Source organism: Silurus aristotelis (assembly GCF_946808225.1).
Source record: "Silurus aristotelis genome assembly, chromosome: 2".
Classification (NCBI taxonomy): Eukaryota; Metazoa; Chordata; class Actinopteri; order Siluriformes; family Siluridae; genus Silurus; species Silurus aristotelis.
In genome coordinates this window covers 21,120,798-21,138,413 of record NC_139575.1, presented here as the reverse complement: position 1 = coordinate 21,138,413, position 17,616 = coordinate 21,120,798, and the positions used below count along the sequence as shown (strand labels likewise).

General features: G+C 38.1%; 1 protein-coding gene across 1 annotated transcript; it reads right to left on the bottom strand.

Moving 5' to 3' along the window:
• Positions 1 to 2,017: 2,017 nt before the first annotated feature.
• On the bottom strand, positions 2,018 to 16,465 carry slc2a1b (solute carrier family 2 member 1b). The gene is made up of 10 exons (XM_083530341.1): positions 16,106 to 16,465; positions 8,541 to 8,639; positions 6,042 to 6,202; positions 5,687 to 5,927; positions 5,277 to 5,439; positions 4,638 to 4,825; positions 4,200 to 4,304; positions 3,964 to 4,065; positions 3,312 to 3,515; positions 2,018 to 3,095 (listed from the first exon to the last, which is right to left on the bottom strand). Exons 1-10 carry the CDS (start codon positions 16,118 to 16,120, stop codon positions 2,898 to 2,900), a joined length of 1,476 nt encoding a protein of 491 aa, XP_083386467.1. The 5' UTR covers positions 16,121 to 16,465; the 3' UTR covers positions 2,018 to 2,897.
• Positions 16,466 to 17,616: the final 1,151 nt, after the last annotated feature.

Sequence of the window (17,616 nt, the reverse complement as noted above, 5' to 3'; positions counted from 1 at the left end):
GCTACAAGCTATTGTAAACAAGCTACCGTTCACTAGATAAGTCATATTTTAATAGCTAATATAGCAGATTCATGGAAAATTACATCGGTAATCAGCATTTTTGCAGCAACTAATTTATGAGTCTGCATCAACTACATTAAAGAGAATCGCTTTATTTATAGTGAATAAAATCCCCTAGTTAATGGAGATGAACATTAATTGAGTCGCAGACACACACCTGACTCGTGTGTGTAGAGTAGGTGAGATGAACACACACCTGACTCGTGTGTGTAGAGTAGGTGAGATGAACTGGGAAAGCAGGCAGTGGGTCAAACCACTGTGAGGAAGGGGAGGGGGGAACTCAACTGTTTCTAAATGCATTTTTTGCGTCTGTTTACACAATTACTTATGTATACATACATATATTTTTTACAATAGAGAGTGCGATATTTTTTAAATAATTTTTTTCGGGGGACAATCCTCGGATGGGGGGGACATGTCCCCTCCGTCCCCCCGGGATTCACGCCCATGATTAAATGAATTATGTTTGGCTATAGAACAGGGGTCCCAAAACTAGAGCGCTATATTATATTTATTTATAATTTATATAATAGTATATATCAATCATTATATTCATATTTATTTCCTTTTGCACGTTTTCATGGTTCCTTTTTAAGTTCAGTAGTATTTTACATGGAGTGTTATGTTTGTTTTTCATCCAGTATCCATTATAAAAAGTACGATCAGACCTAGCTATTCGTATCGGTAAAATCCACTATCGGTCGATATCTAGTTATTAGCATAGCCTACTTATTTGTTATATTTGTCACCCACCAACCATATGCATAAGTAAATGTTTTGATTTCAGTAGCAATCAATATGAAATTGCCTTATGATAGTAATAGTGCTATTTTAATAAGAGATAGGCTATATATCTCTTAAAAGGTAATTTGTCTGTACAGTACATAGCAAAATAAATTTATTGAAGCATCAAACACAGTTTATAAAGAAAGTGTGAGAGATTAACTGCAGATTGCAAGATTTTTTTTTTTACATTTTATTGATATTAAACAAAATGCTCATATCAGAAAACTAAATAAATAAGTCAAACTAATAAATACACTATTTACCAGGAAAAACTATACATTTACAGTTTTTACAGTACTACAGCATTAAAAGGAGTGAAAAACAAAAGCTGCGGAAAAAAAAAACTACAGGTTTTAAAATACAGAATGTTTTTTTTCCTATGTACATCAGTTTTTATGAATATTGGCCACTTATTGCGTTAAGTCTCACCCTGTGTTCAATTTGATACTGAATTCAATGGTTCTTTCAGATACAAAGATGTTGCAAAACATCATAATAGACAAAGTACATGTTTGGGGCAAACCGGATCTTCTGCTGTAATACAGTGCTTTACATGTGCAACAGGACACACCTATACATACACACCCACACATACACTTTCTGGAATGCTGGTATTGATTAGCCCTCAAAGTTAACCCTACACCCTGACCAACCCATGTGTTGTACAAACTGGCTGTGCAAGGTTTTCCGAATGCCTAGAATCATGACAAAATAGTGTGCAAAACATCAGTATTTCAGTCTGCCTTCATCAAAGCACTTTTCACTTTCTAACAAACACAATTATTGGTGTGAATAAGATCAAAGGAGACGTGAGGGATGAAGAGAGCTTCGGGAAAACCTTCGACTCATGTACAATCAAGAGTAAAATTTACACCATGTAACCAGGAATTATAAACCTGTCTGCATGCTTATTTTCGTTTCAGACATCATGGTGATTTACTGGCAAGTATAGGCGTTGTATGTGTCTATTTGCCTGTACTGCTTTAATATTTGAAATGACGATATAAACTTATATTGACGCTTTCTAAATGTTTCTCAGTCATTCGCACTGCATGTTGTGAAGTAGCTACCAGTGACACTGCCTCCACTATTAAAATTCATCTGCACAGTCTCCTGTATGAATGATTATACAGTCATGTGGAATTTTAATTAATTAAAAAAAAGACATGTAATCTGTGATTAGGATCATTTTTAGTCATTTAGAAATATTTTCAATGTCAGTGCAACTTTTGTTTCTGAAGTTAGCAAATCAAAGAACACATACAAATGTAAATACATTCATAGTTTTAAAACACATCAGACTCTTGTATATAACCGTTTCTCTAATTAAGCAGATGTGGTGCATCCGAAGCCAAAAACAGACATGCACACACAGACACACCCACACAGATAAATATAAGGGCCAGGTGATTTTAGGGGTAGGAGGAAACTCGACAATAGAGACAGTAAACAGAGCTCAGGATAATTCTCCTGGACCTTCTTAAAATCATGCTTACAGACAATATATAAAATCATTTGTAAAATAAATAGGATCTCTGTTTGATATTACACAAATGACTGGGAAAGGAAGTCTATAAAAGGAGAAACCATGAGGACCTTAGTACACAACAACTGATTTAAAGTATCCCTCTATATGTTCCTGCCACTACCTAATACAACATTCACTCAACAGCTACACATCGCTTTGGTTAAAAAGGCCCGATCCTAAAGCTAGTTCTGTGGAATTCAGTATGTCGATCAAAGCCGCATTTTTTTAGGCCATAAAGGTATGCTGGTGGACAACAGGAATGATTGTTATAAAAATAATTTTGTCTGAGACAAGGTAACAGATACAAGGTTAAAAAAGTTAAATGTTTTCTCATGTACATATATAAAACAATTTTGAAAATCTCTAAATACAGCATTCCCACCTCTCGCCACATATGTACATATGCTCAAAAAAAAAGAAGAACAGTCTGGTTTTCGCAGAGAGAGAAATGGATTTTCCAGCCAGCATGTTCCTCTCTCAGTAGTTGTGTGATGGAGCGTGAGGAAATAAAGTGAGGTGGGGTTTAAAGCTCGGAATCTGCACCCAGGCTGTTCATCTCCTCAGGTGATGCTTTCTCTATGCCTGGAGCAGTATGTTGGAAACCAGCAGAGATCTCATCAAATGTTCGGCCTTTTGTCTCCGGGACTTTGAAGTAGGTGAAGACGAAGAATATGAGCAACAGGACAGTAAAGATGATAAAAACGTATGCACCACAAAGGTTCTGCGAGAAAGAAAGAAAGAAAGAAAGAAAGAAAGAAAGAAAGAAAGAAAGAAAGAAAGAAAGAGAGAGAGAGAGAGAGAGAGAGAGAGAGAGAGAGATTAGACAAAATAACCACAAACTCTAGATCAATCAAAAATATAGTCTAAATATTGTTTATAATGAAAATATATATATTGAAAAAAACATTAAATAATAAACAGAATGCTGATATCTTACCGCCACATACTGAAAGCACATTCCCACTATGAAGTTGGCTGTCCAGTTGCAGAAACCAGCTACAGCAAAAGCAGAAGGTCGGGGGCCTTGACTGAACAGCTCAGCTACGATGAACCAAGGGATAGGGCCTGGTCCAATTTCAAAGAATGCCACAAAGGCAAAAATAGCAATGATGCTCATGTATGACATCCACGGGACCTGGACCTGTGAGATCGACATATACACATGAGAACAGCATAAATATACAACTGCCTGTAAACACTACCTGCCTGTTCAGGATTTACTATCAGTGAATAGAAATAAAAATGGCATTAAAGAGCAGTGTGGGAAACCCATCAGATGTCATAAAATGTCAAAAAAAAAAAAATCTGCATTTGATATATTCTTTGAAAAAAGATTCTTTATCAAGTTGCTGGATAAGCTACATGCCATAGTGGAACAGACATAAGACTAATCAATTCTGGTTGTAGTCAGAGGCAAGCTCTCAAAGTGTCTGTTATGTTTGAACAAAATTTAATTTTCTGCTTTTACACTTTTGGGGGTAAACCAGATAAAAAATTCTAGACGTTTATTTCAGGTTTTGATACATTCAACGAGAAGCATAATTCGGTTCTTGTAGTTTTTTGTTCAATACAGACGAAAATGTGTGTACCTGCAATGCCTGGGCAATAGTCATCAGAACTGCAGACACAGCCATACCCATCAGCCCTGTTAGGTGCAGCGACCTGCGGCCAGCTCTCTCCACTAGAAACAGCTGCAGGGCAGAAACGACAGCATAAAGACCTCATTAATCCACGACCTACGGCACCACACTGAACAACAGTGTTTGGATGTAAATTTTTATTTGTTTGCTATAACACATGTCCGTTGTGTTCACACATGACTCACCGACACCACAGTGAAAGCCGTGTTGACGACTCCTGCTCCGATAGTGGCGTACACAGGCTGCTTCACACCAGCTGTTTCAAAGATGCTCGTGGAAAAGTAGAAGACCTGCACAAATAAACACTATATATCAGCATGTGCATCATTTACAAAAAACACTACTAAACAAAGTTCAATGTTTGCTGCTGTTTGTATTCATCTTTTCTGGTACAATTAGAAATATCGTGCAACCCTGGGGCAGTAATCACTATTGTTTTGTGTTTACTTTCACCCACTATATTGTACTCCACAGAGCAGCACTTTGTACACATTATGCAATATGTTGTCTTTGGTAGGTTACATATCAGCTAAGCAGTGTTTATAAACGAATAAAGCATATATGAAGGGTATTATATCAGATCGGTGTGTATTGTGTTTGTGTGTGTGTGTGTGTGCGCTTACAGCGTTGATGCCAGACAGTTGCTGTGACAGCTGCAGTACTATGGCGATGACCAAAGGTTGGCGGTAGAGTGGCGAAGTCAGCAGCTCTAGGATGGTCACCTTCTTCTCCCTCATCATTTGCCTGCTCTCCTCCTTCATCTCCTGCATGTCTGCGCTCACATCCGTCGTTCCACGCAGCTTTTTCAACGCTACATGCAAAACACAAATATATGAACGACATGTCAAAATAAAATGGAGTTGATTTTTGCATCAAAAGCTTTGAAAACTAAAACAATGCCTGGCCTGAGTGAAAGATGTACTGCTGATATTAAAACCTTAAGCATATAATCTTTTCCTGAAATAGGTCTTACATGCCCTTGCTGTATTTGTTTTCCTCTCTTGAGTGAGTAACCATTGATTAAAGGATCAAATTCTGCTTTTAAAAAACATTTTATGGAATACGTATGTTTGTGTACAAAAATAGTTTCAATAACTGTGTATATTTGATAGTAACATTCTGATTAGATTAAATATGTATTAAAAACATTGTTGGAAAGTAAGTATTGATATTTGGTGACGGTTGAGTGTGTGTGTGTGTGTGTGTGTGTGTGTGTGTGTGTGTGTGTGTGTGTGTGTGTATGTGCGTGTGTGTGTGCTGACCTGATTTGGCTTTGTTCTCTTCATTGCGGATGATGAGGAGATAGCGAGGACTCTCGGGGCAGAAGGGTAACATGACACACTGCAGCAATGCTGGGATGAAGGTAAAGCTCAGCAGGAAGGGCCACAGTTCAGCGTTGCCCAAAATCATATCCAGGCCAAACACCTGCAACAGCAAAAACAAAACAGTTCTTGTTTAGTCATATGCTTTAAACAATTAAAGTTAAGCCATACATTTTCTTTTTTTTTAATTCTGCTTACTGTATTTTTTAAGTAGGAAAGGAAAGAATTCTAACATGGTTTATGGTGGAATTGGACTGATGAACATTGTGATGTTCATGTAATATGTCCAGGGTCATGATCATGGATAGGTATAATAGACCTTCTTGGATTATTGTATGGTGAAAGCGTACCTGCGCTATAAGGATGCCTATAACAATGCCCAGCTGATGCAGAGTTCCCATGGCTCCTCGGAGGGACGTGGGCGACACTTCACCCACATACATGGGTACAAACCCAGTGGAAAGACCAGAGTAAAGCCCGACCACAAAGCGGCCAATGATCAAAATCTCCCATGAGGCTGCCATTTTCGAGAAGCCCATCAGTGCTGCTGAGACGAAGGCTAGCACGTTGACAAAGAGCATTGAGTTTCTCCTGTAGAAATGCAGAAAACAAAAGGAAAAAGAAAATGGAAATGAAAGTTCTGTTCATGACTTCTATAAATAATAACGTTAATAGGGTATGATATATAAAGCTGGTTTTATTTACCTTCCAAAGCGGTTGACAAAAAGACCAACAGAGAACGAGCCAAAGATCCCACCCACAGAGAAGATGGCCACTGAGATAGACCACAGCGTTGTTAGGGAGGATTCAGGTATGGGCTCACTATATCGGTCAAACCATGTCTCATTGTAGAAGTTTTGGATAATCTACAAAACAAGAAGAAAACATATAAATAAACCTAAAAAAAACATCTCTGGGATTTATCAAGACCATTGGAATTACTCTTCATTTGACTGTGTCAAGTTTCAACAAATATGCAATTCTAGAACTATAAAGTGTTTCATCCTGTTTCATCCTGCAGAGGGCGTTGAGCAATCTACCCAGTGTTTAGGTGTCAGAGGCTGTTTGTTGATGTTTGTTGCCTTGTGACTGGTTCGGAAAACTGTCAGACGAGAACCCAGGTTTCTGTCTTTTCAATGGAACAATTGTGCTGGCAGACAACAAGGCCAATACAGAGGACAAGAAGAGTTACATTAAAAAATGCATGCTTATTCCAGTGCTTTCTCTCTTTATTTAGCTAGTTTTGCTTTCCTTTGAAAGGGTAAAGAATTTACCGAAAGGGGAGGGGAGGGGAGTGGAGCACTGTGTATTTGCATGCCTTGTATAGGAAACCAAAAGGAGGTGTTACAGAAACTCTTCTATGCCGTGGTGTTGAGAGGCTTGGCAGGGCAACTATTTAAGGAGATCAGGTTTCGGCATTGTATTTCAAGATCTCACTCTCTCCTGTTTATGTCATCGGCAAAATATACTGTATATCTAACAACATGTGCTATGAACACCCCCCCATGTAAACAGTAACATATTACAGTATGATTATACAATATGAGTGAAGGGTTTGAGTGTGCAGTGTACCATGAGGCAGTTAATAGTTTGTACAGGTATCTACAGTAAAGTAATCATTTTTGTAATTTTCCTCAGATACTTGTAATTACTATTAAATATTTACTGAAACTAAAACACAATAAAAATATTTTGTGTCTGTTGAAATAGGAGCCCTTTAGACAAAGAACCTTTAAAATTGTATCAGTCTTATCGGAATCAGTGTGTACTCAGGAGCTGTACAGGCTTTTTATGACTAGCTTACACTTACTGCTGTTCTCATACCTGGTGAAGGAGAAGCCACAAGCATACCTGAATGTAGTACGAGTATTGTTTAAAAAATGAGAACCCCTGAAAAACGTCTTCCTGTGTGCTAAATATCTCTGTCCATTTTCTCTAAACTATTTAACACGAATCAGTGCTTCCCTTTCAGATGCTTTAAGTCTAAATCCTTGTGTGTGTGTGTGTGTGTGTGTGTGTGTGTGTGTGTGTGTGTGTGTGTGTGTGTGTGTGTGTGTGTGTGTTGTGTGTGTGTGTGTGAGAGTTTGTGTGTTTGGTGCTTTACACTAGTTCCAGTATATTACTACCAGCATGGCCTCATACACACTTTAACAAACTTCTTGTATCCTTGGTTAGACTGCCCACGTCTCTCTCTGCTTTTCCCAAAATGCCTAACACCCTTCATAGGCTACAATAATACCACAGTTAGCAGCTGGAGTTACACTGTGTTGTAGACCTCAAAATAGGTAACAGTGTAATGGACGTTCATTCCACACAAACTGTGATCAAACATTACTTTTTTTTGGTAAATGGCAAAATCTTTCAGTAAATGTAAGATCTGGACTCACACACATCTGGAATTCATCAATCATGTCCCAGGAAAAAAAAAATGGCTCATACTGTTATAAGGAACTACTCTGGGCCCCTAGCTATATTGTCAACCTTTTAGTCCATGGTCCATGTTCTCCCCACAGCACTCCGGATTGTTGTATTAATACAAATCTAAAGTAAAATCAACGAGGAACCAAAGCAAACAGAAATTCTATTATCCTCTCTTCAAACTAAACATTTACTGCCATTATATTTATAGATATACAATTTTATATCTTCTTAAAAAATTTATTCTTTATTATAAAATAAAGGAACAAAGCGATAGCTTTAACAGTGGCAAAATACAGAACATTTTCATTGGTAAGACCACTGTCATTAAAAAGGTAAAAAGTGCTTGTAAATACATAGACTAGGGTTTCCATACTGAACCATATTTGCTCATAAAGACACGCCCTAGTGACTCAAACATTACCTTAATCGTATTGATTTGCAGAATCAATAAAACTATGTGTGTTTGCTGGATTTGTAGAAGGTTGTCAGGCACATAATAAACCTTCTGTGACATCTTGAACATACAGTCCTGACAGCCTGGAGCCAACACACATATTAGCTACGAGAATCTAGCTACCCTACATAAATGTCCTAGTAGAGAGTGTAAAGCTAAATGCTAAAATTAGCTGGCTCTGTCGGGGGGCTGCGTAGATAATGGGAGTCATGACTTTTGTTTTTTTTTTAAGTATTTAAGGTGATGATTCAGAGTTTTGTGTAAAATCAAATCTGCGTGTGTGTGTGTGTGTGTGTGTGTGTGTGTGTGTGTGTGTGTGCAAAACTCACCTTCTGAGGTGCGTTGATGACTCCTGTGTTATAACCAAACTGAAGAGAGCCAATCACAGCTGTTAAAACAGACAGCAATAGCTGGAAGGTCATTTTTGTCTGCAGGAGAAAAAAAAAAGACAAATTAATCAGTGGCAAAAGCAAACAAACAAAATGACTTACAGATAACACCTTAAATCATTTGTTGCAAAAACAGACCTTTTCGGGCATGCAGTAGAATATTTGGAATCTGACACCGGCCTTATCTCTAATATCTCTCTCTCTCTCTATTGCTCTCTCTCACAAAAGGGCCTCTATAATCCTTATGTAAGAGGTAAACTTACACCTGTCTAGAAGGAATGTCTTCTGTAACAAGGACAATTTAAAGTGCCAATGCACAACATTTACACTTGTATACTTAATAAGAAACAAATGATTCCACCTAATAATAAATCCCTCCATTAAATCCCTAAAATAATAAAGCCCTTAAAAAGATTTTAACTCTTTTCTCAAAAATACCATGTTAAGCTTTTATAATGAAAATACTGGAAAATACTGGTGTACTTTGATCATTATCTAACTCTACTAATACTAAAAATATGCTCAGCTGCCTTTCCTCATTCTGCAGCTATAACAAATACCATATCGGGCCAGTATGCTCTTGTCTGGAACAGCCAGTGCTTGAATAAAAGGTCTGTGATGGAAATACTGTTCAACATCTTATTTCAAAAGTCTTTCTCTCTCTCTCTCTCTCTCTCTCTCTCTCTCTCTCTCTCTCTCTCTCTCTCTCTCTCTCTCTCTCTCTCTCTCTCGGTGTATGCCAGGTGGCAGTGGTTGTTCTTGAATCTATTTGTTAGGCACTTGTGTGTGTGTGTGTGTGTGTGTGTGTGTGTGTGTGTGTGTGTGTGTGTGTGTGTGTGTGTGTGTGTGTGTGTGTGTGTGTATATATATACCAATCAGTGCAGGTGCTTGTAGAGTTGTCATTAACTTAAGTGCTGTTGATTTTATATCTTTGTCTGAACTAAATGAATGTATGTCTCGATAACCTGAACAATGCTCTGTTCCACGTGAGTAATACTACAATGTAACCTTGTTAGGGTGGCGAGGCAGACATTCATTCACTAGATGATCTATAAACAAAAAGTTATTATGTGATAGACATGAAGAGGTCAGTTTACTGGAAATGTTGAGTCAACCAAATAAAAAGGAAAGTAATAATGACAGCATTTAAGGGAACTGGAAGATTTTCCAAACTGAACTAAAACAGAAGAAATAAGTCAAGAATTACAATAGGATCTTGGCAACATTTAAACAATGCATTTACATACGCTCAAGTAATCTGATAGTGGAACAATTCTGGGTCTATGTGGGTCAATCAAGAATGAGATATCTTCGTAAACACGGTACATACAGTAGACACCTTTACAGCTGATTTGCAACTTGCTAGTAAACCAGCCAAACAAGAAGGACATGACATTGGTGACCAATAACAATGAACATAATATTGTCCTTCATTGAGCTATTTTGGTTTGAACCCAAACAGTATGACAAGCTTTTTTTTTTCCAGCTAGTCTGAGACACAGAAGACATTTTCTTCCAACCAAAAGTCACAGATTAAACGTATTCCAAATACTGGGCTGAGATTGGTCAGTTAAATTTTCCAGAGTTCCTGAAATCTGATACTGACTTTAAAATCTACTGTAAGATATTGTACTACATTGTGAAATACATGCACCCAGCAGCCTGGGCCTATGACTGTGCTGTCACTGTGTGAAAAAGTTTTACATTCGGCAATACATCCATGACAGCTAGTAATAAACAGCTGTTAAATCCTTAAATGGGTCTTAGACGCAATGTGCTCTCTTAAAGTAGCAACTTCACCCACACTCACTTAGGAAAAAAGTTAGTCAGGAGGAAAAGTATTGGAGGAGGTGCTTCGAATGGTATTTGCCTTCGGCATGGCAAATGTTGTGTGCTGTGGGTGTTATCAGGGATAATGTACACTGCTCAGGACATATTCCTCACTATTTAAGTTTTAGGGGAAAAAGGTAAGCATTGGTTTAAAGTAGTCATGCATCTCACTTTACACACTTTGCACCCACCCACTAAAACAAACTCCAGAACACTGAACAGAAAATGACGCAGAAAACCTCTCTGCTGGCTTGCTCCCAAAAACATGGAAAAGCTGTAGGAGGTCAGGGAGGCCATATTAATGCTGTTTAACCATCTCAAGCACAGGATGTTACTTTGCAAACACACACACACACACACACACACACACACACACACACACACACACACACTCTCACAGTCCATATACTGTTGTGTGGAAGAAGTCTTAAAGGAACATTGTTTCTTTTAATTTTTTTTGTTTCTTTCCTGTCATCATACTTATGATTACATCCCCAACTTTTTATGTTTAAATCTTATAATGTTCATATAATAATAATAATTGTATAATATCTACTTGAGTAAAAGTAAATCAAGTTAATGTAGTTAACTATTGAAGTAGCTGTTACTGGTTGAACAGGAAGTGTATGAAGGTAATTGAATATTGAAGCATCTAAATTAAATGGATGAATTAAGCTGCATTTGTTCAGACGAATGTAAATCTTCTAAGTGAAAGCCTCTCGTCCTTATTTATGAGTGCCGATACATGAGTGCTAACAGATGCCTAGTGAGTGTTAGAACGAATCTGCCACTGCGAGTTATCACGAGCATGTGATTCGGTGACACGCTCGTCCACAGCTCTGGTTATAATACATTCATTTTCATTTCACTGTTCATAACCAAAGGCTGGCTGTAGTGTGTGGTGTTCAAAGCATAAAATTCATAAACGTGGTAGCTGTGCCAACTTTCATACTTCAACTGTATCCTTCCTGTTCTTACAACAATGCTACTAGCAGAAAACAATTCACTGGGTGTGTCTCTTTAAGAGAGATTGGGCTTTGGAGAATTCTAAATATGGAGTTTAGCGCCTGGGTTGCGAAAGACATGAGTGTTTATGTATAAATTTGTTCAGGTCACTCTGGATTGTTAATTCTATGCTACTAGAGGAGGAACTTGGAACAACTACTAGGAAATGAAAAACCCCAAAAAACACACAGACGTACAAGGACGCAATCAGGAAAGACATGTACGCATGAGGGCTTGGTTCATTGAGAAGTCATTTAAGGCTTGTTTGGTTTGCAGTTTCTTTGTATATAATGTACCTAGATGAGTAAATAAGTTGCCATAAACTATATTAGTTTGTCTTTTTTTTAATAGACCAACAACCACCTGGAAATACGAGGGCAAGTCAACAACTCGCAAATAAAACCAAGTGTGTGAAAGGAATCTAATTTCCTTTCTCCTGATATAATCTCTGGATGTAATCTGCTAGCATGTGCATCGTCTCAGACCTAAATGGTTCCTGTCAACAACCGAGGCAAATTGAGCACGCAGCAAAGTAAACACGGGAAGTAAATAGTGGACAGGCAGCAGCGGTTCGCCAACGTAACAAATGCCTGCTGAGAGAGACAGAAGCACGAATCTTCATTTTGAATTGTGCATGTTCATGCTTTCATCAGTTCTCAAATCTTCACCTCTCCCAAAATGTCCTAAATGTTTTTTAGTTTATCCGATTAACAGTATACATGCAATGATTAATCTGATAATCGCGTTAAAGTACAGGTGTTTTGTCCGATATGTTAAACCCTGACGATCCGTAAATCCAATGGTACAATATTTGTTTCGGACAAAGTAATCCGATTATCATTGAGAACGTAAACACGCCCGATGGTGAATCAGACTATGTAAGGATTGTTCCTTGTCCTTTCCAGTGAAGTGTTGTTCCTCATACCACAGCCAGCAGCTGAACCACTAATTATATTTTGTGAACTGGAATGATGTTTCAAAGTGGACTGTTTACATTCCTGAAAAATTACCAGGAAGCCTACATTTCTGATGTAAAATCATCAGGTGATCAAGCGTTTTCCACAGGAACACAGCTGTCTTGTGAAAAGTTGTCACAGAGAGAATGACAGATATACACATATAAGGAATAACTACACGATATCCTTGTTGTTGTTTTACTGAAAGAGGTTTGTTGAGGCAGTAAATTAAAACCAGCATGCAAATACATTCACTGCCTTGGTTATGGCCATGTGTGCTTTGCCTACGTCTAAAAGTCTAAGTGATGTCACGCTTTGTTTTCAAAAACGAATATGTAGTTTTTAATGTGAAATGATCTCTGACCGTTCATATAATCCTGTCTTTTTAATCGGAGTGAAGTGTGTGTGTGAAGTTGCGTCTGGCACTCAAGCTTCCTATCCTGAAAACAAGCCACCGTTCAAACACTTAACCTTTCTTCTCTCATAACAACCCGACTCGACATGTCAGCCGCTCTGCCACATCAGCAGTAATAAAGGTCTTCAGGTTTAACAGGCCGTGCACATTGGTGAATAAACATGGGTTGCATTATCATAAGCCTGTCTATCATTCTTAATACACTTTTGCTCTATTTGTTATGTTTACTTCCAGCGTGTCATGTGATGTAGGTGGCCCGAAAAGCTTTGACGTGAGCTCACAGAAGTATGTAGTATTAAAAAGATTAGTGATGGTGGAGTGTAAAGCAGGTTTTTACAAGGTGGGTTGGAATTCAAAAGAATTCTAAAAAAAGCATACAAAAGAAACACGTCAAAGTGTGTAATTATTAGTGCTATTTAAGATTGCATTGTGCATACATACAATGACTAAAGGTAGTTATTAAGATGTATGTATGCTCACTTATATTCATAATAATGAGTAAAAACAGTAATACAAACATAATAAAGAAAGTGCTGTTTGAATGATTGTGTGTAAAAAAAAAAAAGCACCCTTTTACAACTATGACTCAGTTGGATTGTAAGTCATATAGAAAGTGGACACCTACATCATTCTCAACCTACAGTCTGAGCAAGCTACAGTCTGTGATAGTGCTTAAGTTTAGGCGCTAAAAAGCAGATTCTGTTAATAAAAATAGACTCTTAGTGATTTACGCTTTTCATTACAAATGATAATAATCTAAAACATTGTGACTGTTTGCATCACAATCCAAACATTAATGAATAAATAAATGGATATGCATACAGGACACTGCTGTGTGAGCCATGCGGATGGTAAAATGGCCTGGTACTGAGTATCATGTTTGCCCTTTTCTTACTCTGTGGCTCTGTGTCAGAGTGACACCACAGTCGGCACGTCCGCCATCTCACCACACCTCCCTACCAACATAGGAAACACTGGCATCCATTTTCCACCAACACAGTGCCAGTGCTAGTTAAAGAAGTCTTTCTCCAGACTGAGAGAACTAAATAACTTCGCAAACAATCACCAGTTCTTTCTGGTTCACAATACCTACATCATGACTACACAAACATACTTTCAGTGTTTCCACTGAAATGTATTGATACGATGCCAAACTATTTTGATTATATCATAAGCTTTCTGTAAAAAAGCATATCTGAATGATAGGAATGATGATGTGAAAAAGAAAATCAACCGAGATTTGGGCGACTGAAAGTGCATAAGTAATGACATCCTTGCATGAAATTACATAAGACAGAAAAGCACCTATTTAAGTTTTATGCATTTAGAAATAATTTTTGTTGCTTGTCAAAGAGCATATGTAAATGTTGGTTTGACAGAAACAAAGGGGTTCCACAAATGTCACCTTTGACACACTTGCGGTGAGGATTAAAAGCTTGATAAGAGGCAACAATGTGTTCTATTCAGGTTCATAAAGAGATTTAGGATCAGAAAGTAGACAGAAGCAGTGTATGTGTTCTCTGCAGTCAACAGTAAATCATGTGCACTCATGTAATATTGCGCAACATTATTAGTCTCTACACACAGGCCCCTTCCCCCTTCTTCACATGAGCTCCTATGGGATCAGAGCGCAGCTCAATATAAACAGCCAAAACACGAGGATCTTACTAGTATGTGTGGAAATGGGGGATCTCAAGAGGATCTCAGCCAAACACTTATGATAAGAGACCGGCTCTGTGAACCTAGCTTTGTGGTCGAGGTTTACTCTCCAGTCTGAAACTGGACAGCTGTGTTTCTCTTCTCCCTAAGGGAGACCTCAGCCGTTTCCCAGCACGTCCACAAACAAGGCCTTTTGTCAAAATCTAAATTCAATATATCTTCAACGACAACTGAGGGAAAGGACAGCCTCATTGTCCAAATGTCCTTGACTAAGCATCAATGACCTGGCTTTACATAAATTCAAAAATTGACTTTTTAAAATTTTTTATTATTTTACTAAAAGCATTTCTTTGAATATTATATCTGAGCAATAAACAATAATTGTAAGGAAGTAGCAAACGTGATTACTGGAAAGGAAGTGAGCAAGAGCTTGGTGGCTAGAGCTTTCAGCTGAGCAGCGCCACATCAAACCATCAGCTAGTCACGTACGAGCTTCACAATATATGGTAATCAAGGCTCGCTCTTCACTATTCACTCTTTGGGAGGTCAGGGCAGTCCTGTTTATTCAGCCTGGTTATTATTTGGAAATACAAAAGGTTTAAGCAGCTGAGTCGAGGGAAAAGAAACGTGAAGATCGAGTTTCCTAGAATTTCAGATTACTTAGACTGTGACGTTACAACATCGTCTGTTCCGAGTATGGATCTGTGGTTAGTTATAACACATCATTCAACAGCACAATTAAGTGGTTTTCTAATGGAGACAATATGGTATGTATTGAGTATTTCTCAATACATTTTAATTTAAATCACACAAGAAGAGCCTCTCATGTCAAAAGACTTTATACTGCGTATCGATTTCTAGGGGTTTTCTTTGTATGGTTCTAGAAATGTATGGAAATCAAATCAACACTGATCGACAGATCCTGTGGTCTGGTTGATGTGATCTTGTGCCGGCGTGTCGCTCCAAGAATACAACCCTAAGTGTAACAAAGTCTTAAATTTGATCTGTTGCGGAGACAAAAGTTTAATTCGTAAAACTAATTTTAATGACAAGCTATAAAAAGACGGCGTGGGGATGTCAGAGCGGTGACGTCACTGACGGGCGAACCTATAATACGTGAGTAGAGAGTGTGTGATGAATCGAGGAGACTGTGTGAGTACGTGCTGAAGCGCACACACCTCCAAACCACAGCAAACGTCGCCACTGGTTACCGTGACAACGCGCTGCGGCAAGCGCACGCGCTACACCAGGTTCGAGACCGGCGTGTCTACCACAGAGGGTAGAACAGATCAGCGACACTACTTTTAATGGCGCTTCTGGTATGAATGTTTTTATAACGTGTAAGCCATAAAAAGTTTGTTAACACTCCATTTGACACATTACAGCCTACATTTAGCCTACATATATCCTTACAGCAGACTCCCATCACCGGCACGGGACATACCATGATAGTAAAAAAAACCTACCCCGTCTATTAGGCTTCATTTATTTTCTGGGGTTTTGTGCCATGTTTTTTATTCGCTTCATTAAAGAAATATATTACTTTAAATACACATGTCACAACTCTCCGGGTAATACCTATATAATTAACAGTTAATAAAGTAGGTTAGCTGTGTAGCTTCTCAGTTAGCCTTCCTTACCTTTTCCTCTTCCATTGTTGCTTGTCAAAACTTGTTCAGTCTTCTAAAGGCGGGACTTTTCCTCCTTGGTCCTTTATTGTTTATTAAAATAAATAATTGAAACTAAATATAAATGAAGCTAAAAAAAAAAAAAGTGCCTGCTGTCAATATTCTGACTATAAATCAAATACCTATTTTTTGCGCGCTAGCTGGATTCCCGATGTATAGGAAAATCCTCAAAATGTATCCTGTAATAATTCTAATACGCTTTTTTCCTGTTTTTCCTGCTTTTTTCCTGTTTTGCTCGAGTCTCCGCTGAAAAATGTCTCTGCTCGAGTCGCGCTGCTCTTCAGCTACATGTAGCTATGCTTTACTGACGCAATCCCAGGCCACGCCCCTTTCATGTGTGACGCGGGCGAAGGGGGAGTTTGATCATCCTATTGGTTCATATAGAATGACGTAGACAACCACGCGGATATAGTGAGACGGAGTAAAATCTTGCAAGCGTTTAATAAACCCTGATGTTATTTCAAGGTTCGAAAGAGGGCGCTATAGATACCGCATCTAGGAAATCTAGGAAACTCCTTACTTTTGCCACATTCAGAGGTTTCAGGACAGGTTGTATTTTGATCCTAATTTCCAGATAGGAAGCACAAAAGGCTCCCAAGCAGTGTGTGATGGACTGGAAGTGATGATTTCACCCTTTTTCTTTTATCTCTGAGGAGAGTATTGTTTCAATTTGTGACGGAAAATGATGTACTACGAAGGCTATGACATAATAAAAGTTATAATGCTTACATTGGTATATAATAATGGTATTGGTATATTGGTATATAGTATATAGTTGCTGTAGAGCTTCTAGAAGTCCTTAAAAAAGGTAAATTAACCCTAAATGAGAGTATGAATGTGTGCATGCTGCTTGTGATCTAGGGAGTATTCTTACCTTACTTACATTTCCTTTGACTTCCACTGATCCCCTGACAAGGATAAAGCATTATTGAAAGTGATTCATATATTCAGTTCAGGGAAATTATTCCAGGACATGACAATGCCAAGACATGACAATTGAACACTATCAGCAGTGTGTAATTGCACAAAACTTCTTCTTCTTTTTTGAGTTTTAGAGTTTGTACCCTCAGGAAGTGACACATATAGTATACACCACATCTGGTAAAAGTGCAAGTAGACTTACCTCCTGTTGCATCATCCATTGAGATTCAGAGGGAGAGTTTGACTATCATATAGACTGATTTCTCTGTAGACAATATACAAACGTAATAATTTCCCAACACTGCACGTTTTAAAGTGGATTTTGTTACTACATTGAAAGGAAGCCCAGAAATTCTCAAGAAGCACCTGTTTCTTGCTGTTTTTCTAAAACACACACAAATCTCCCGTTTGTATTAGAAGATACAGAAGAGAAAAGAATAGAAAGATCAGAAAATCAGCCAATTTCTGCACAGGCAAAAAGAAACAAAGGAAAAGGCAGTGCATTATTACAGTGATCAAAAAGATGACAAGACTGGGAAAAG

Bases quoted from the DNA above. Each gene is read 5' to 3' on its own strand.
- slc2a1b (XM_083530341.1), bottom strand. The intron at 4,826-5,276 runs GTCAGCACACAC...TTTTGCATGTAG, and splicing joins AGAGAACAAAGCCAAATCAG to CGTTGAAAAAGCTGCGTGGA. The intron at 4,305-4,637 runs GTAAGCGCACAC...TTATTTGTGCAG, and splicing joins AACTGTCTGGCATCAACGCT to GTCTTCTACTTTTCCACGAG.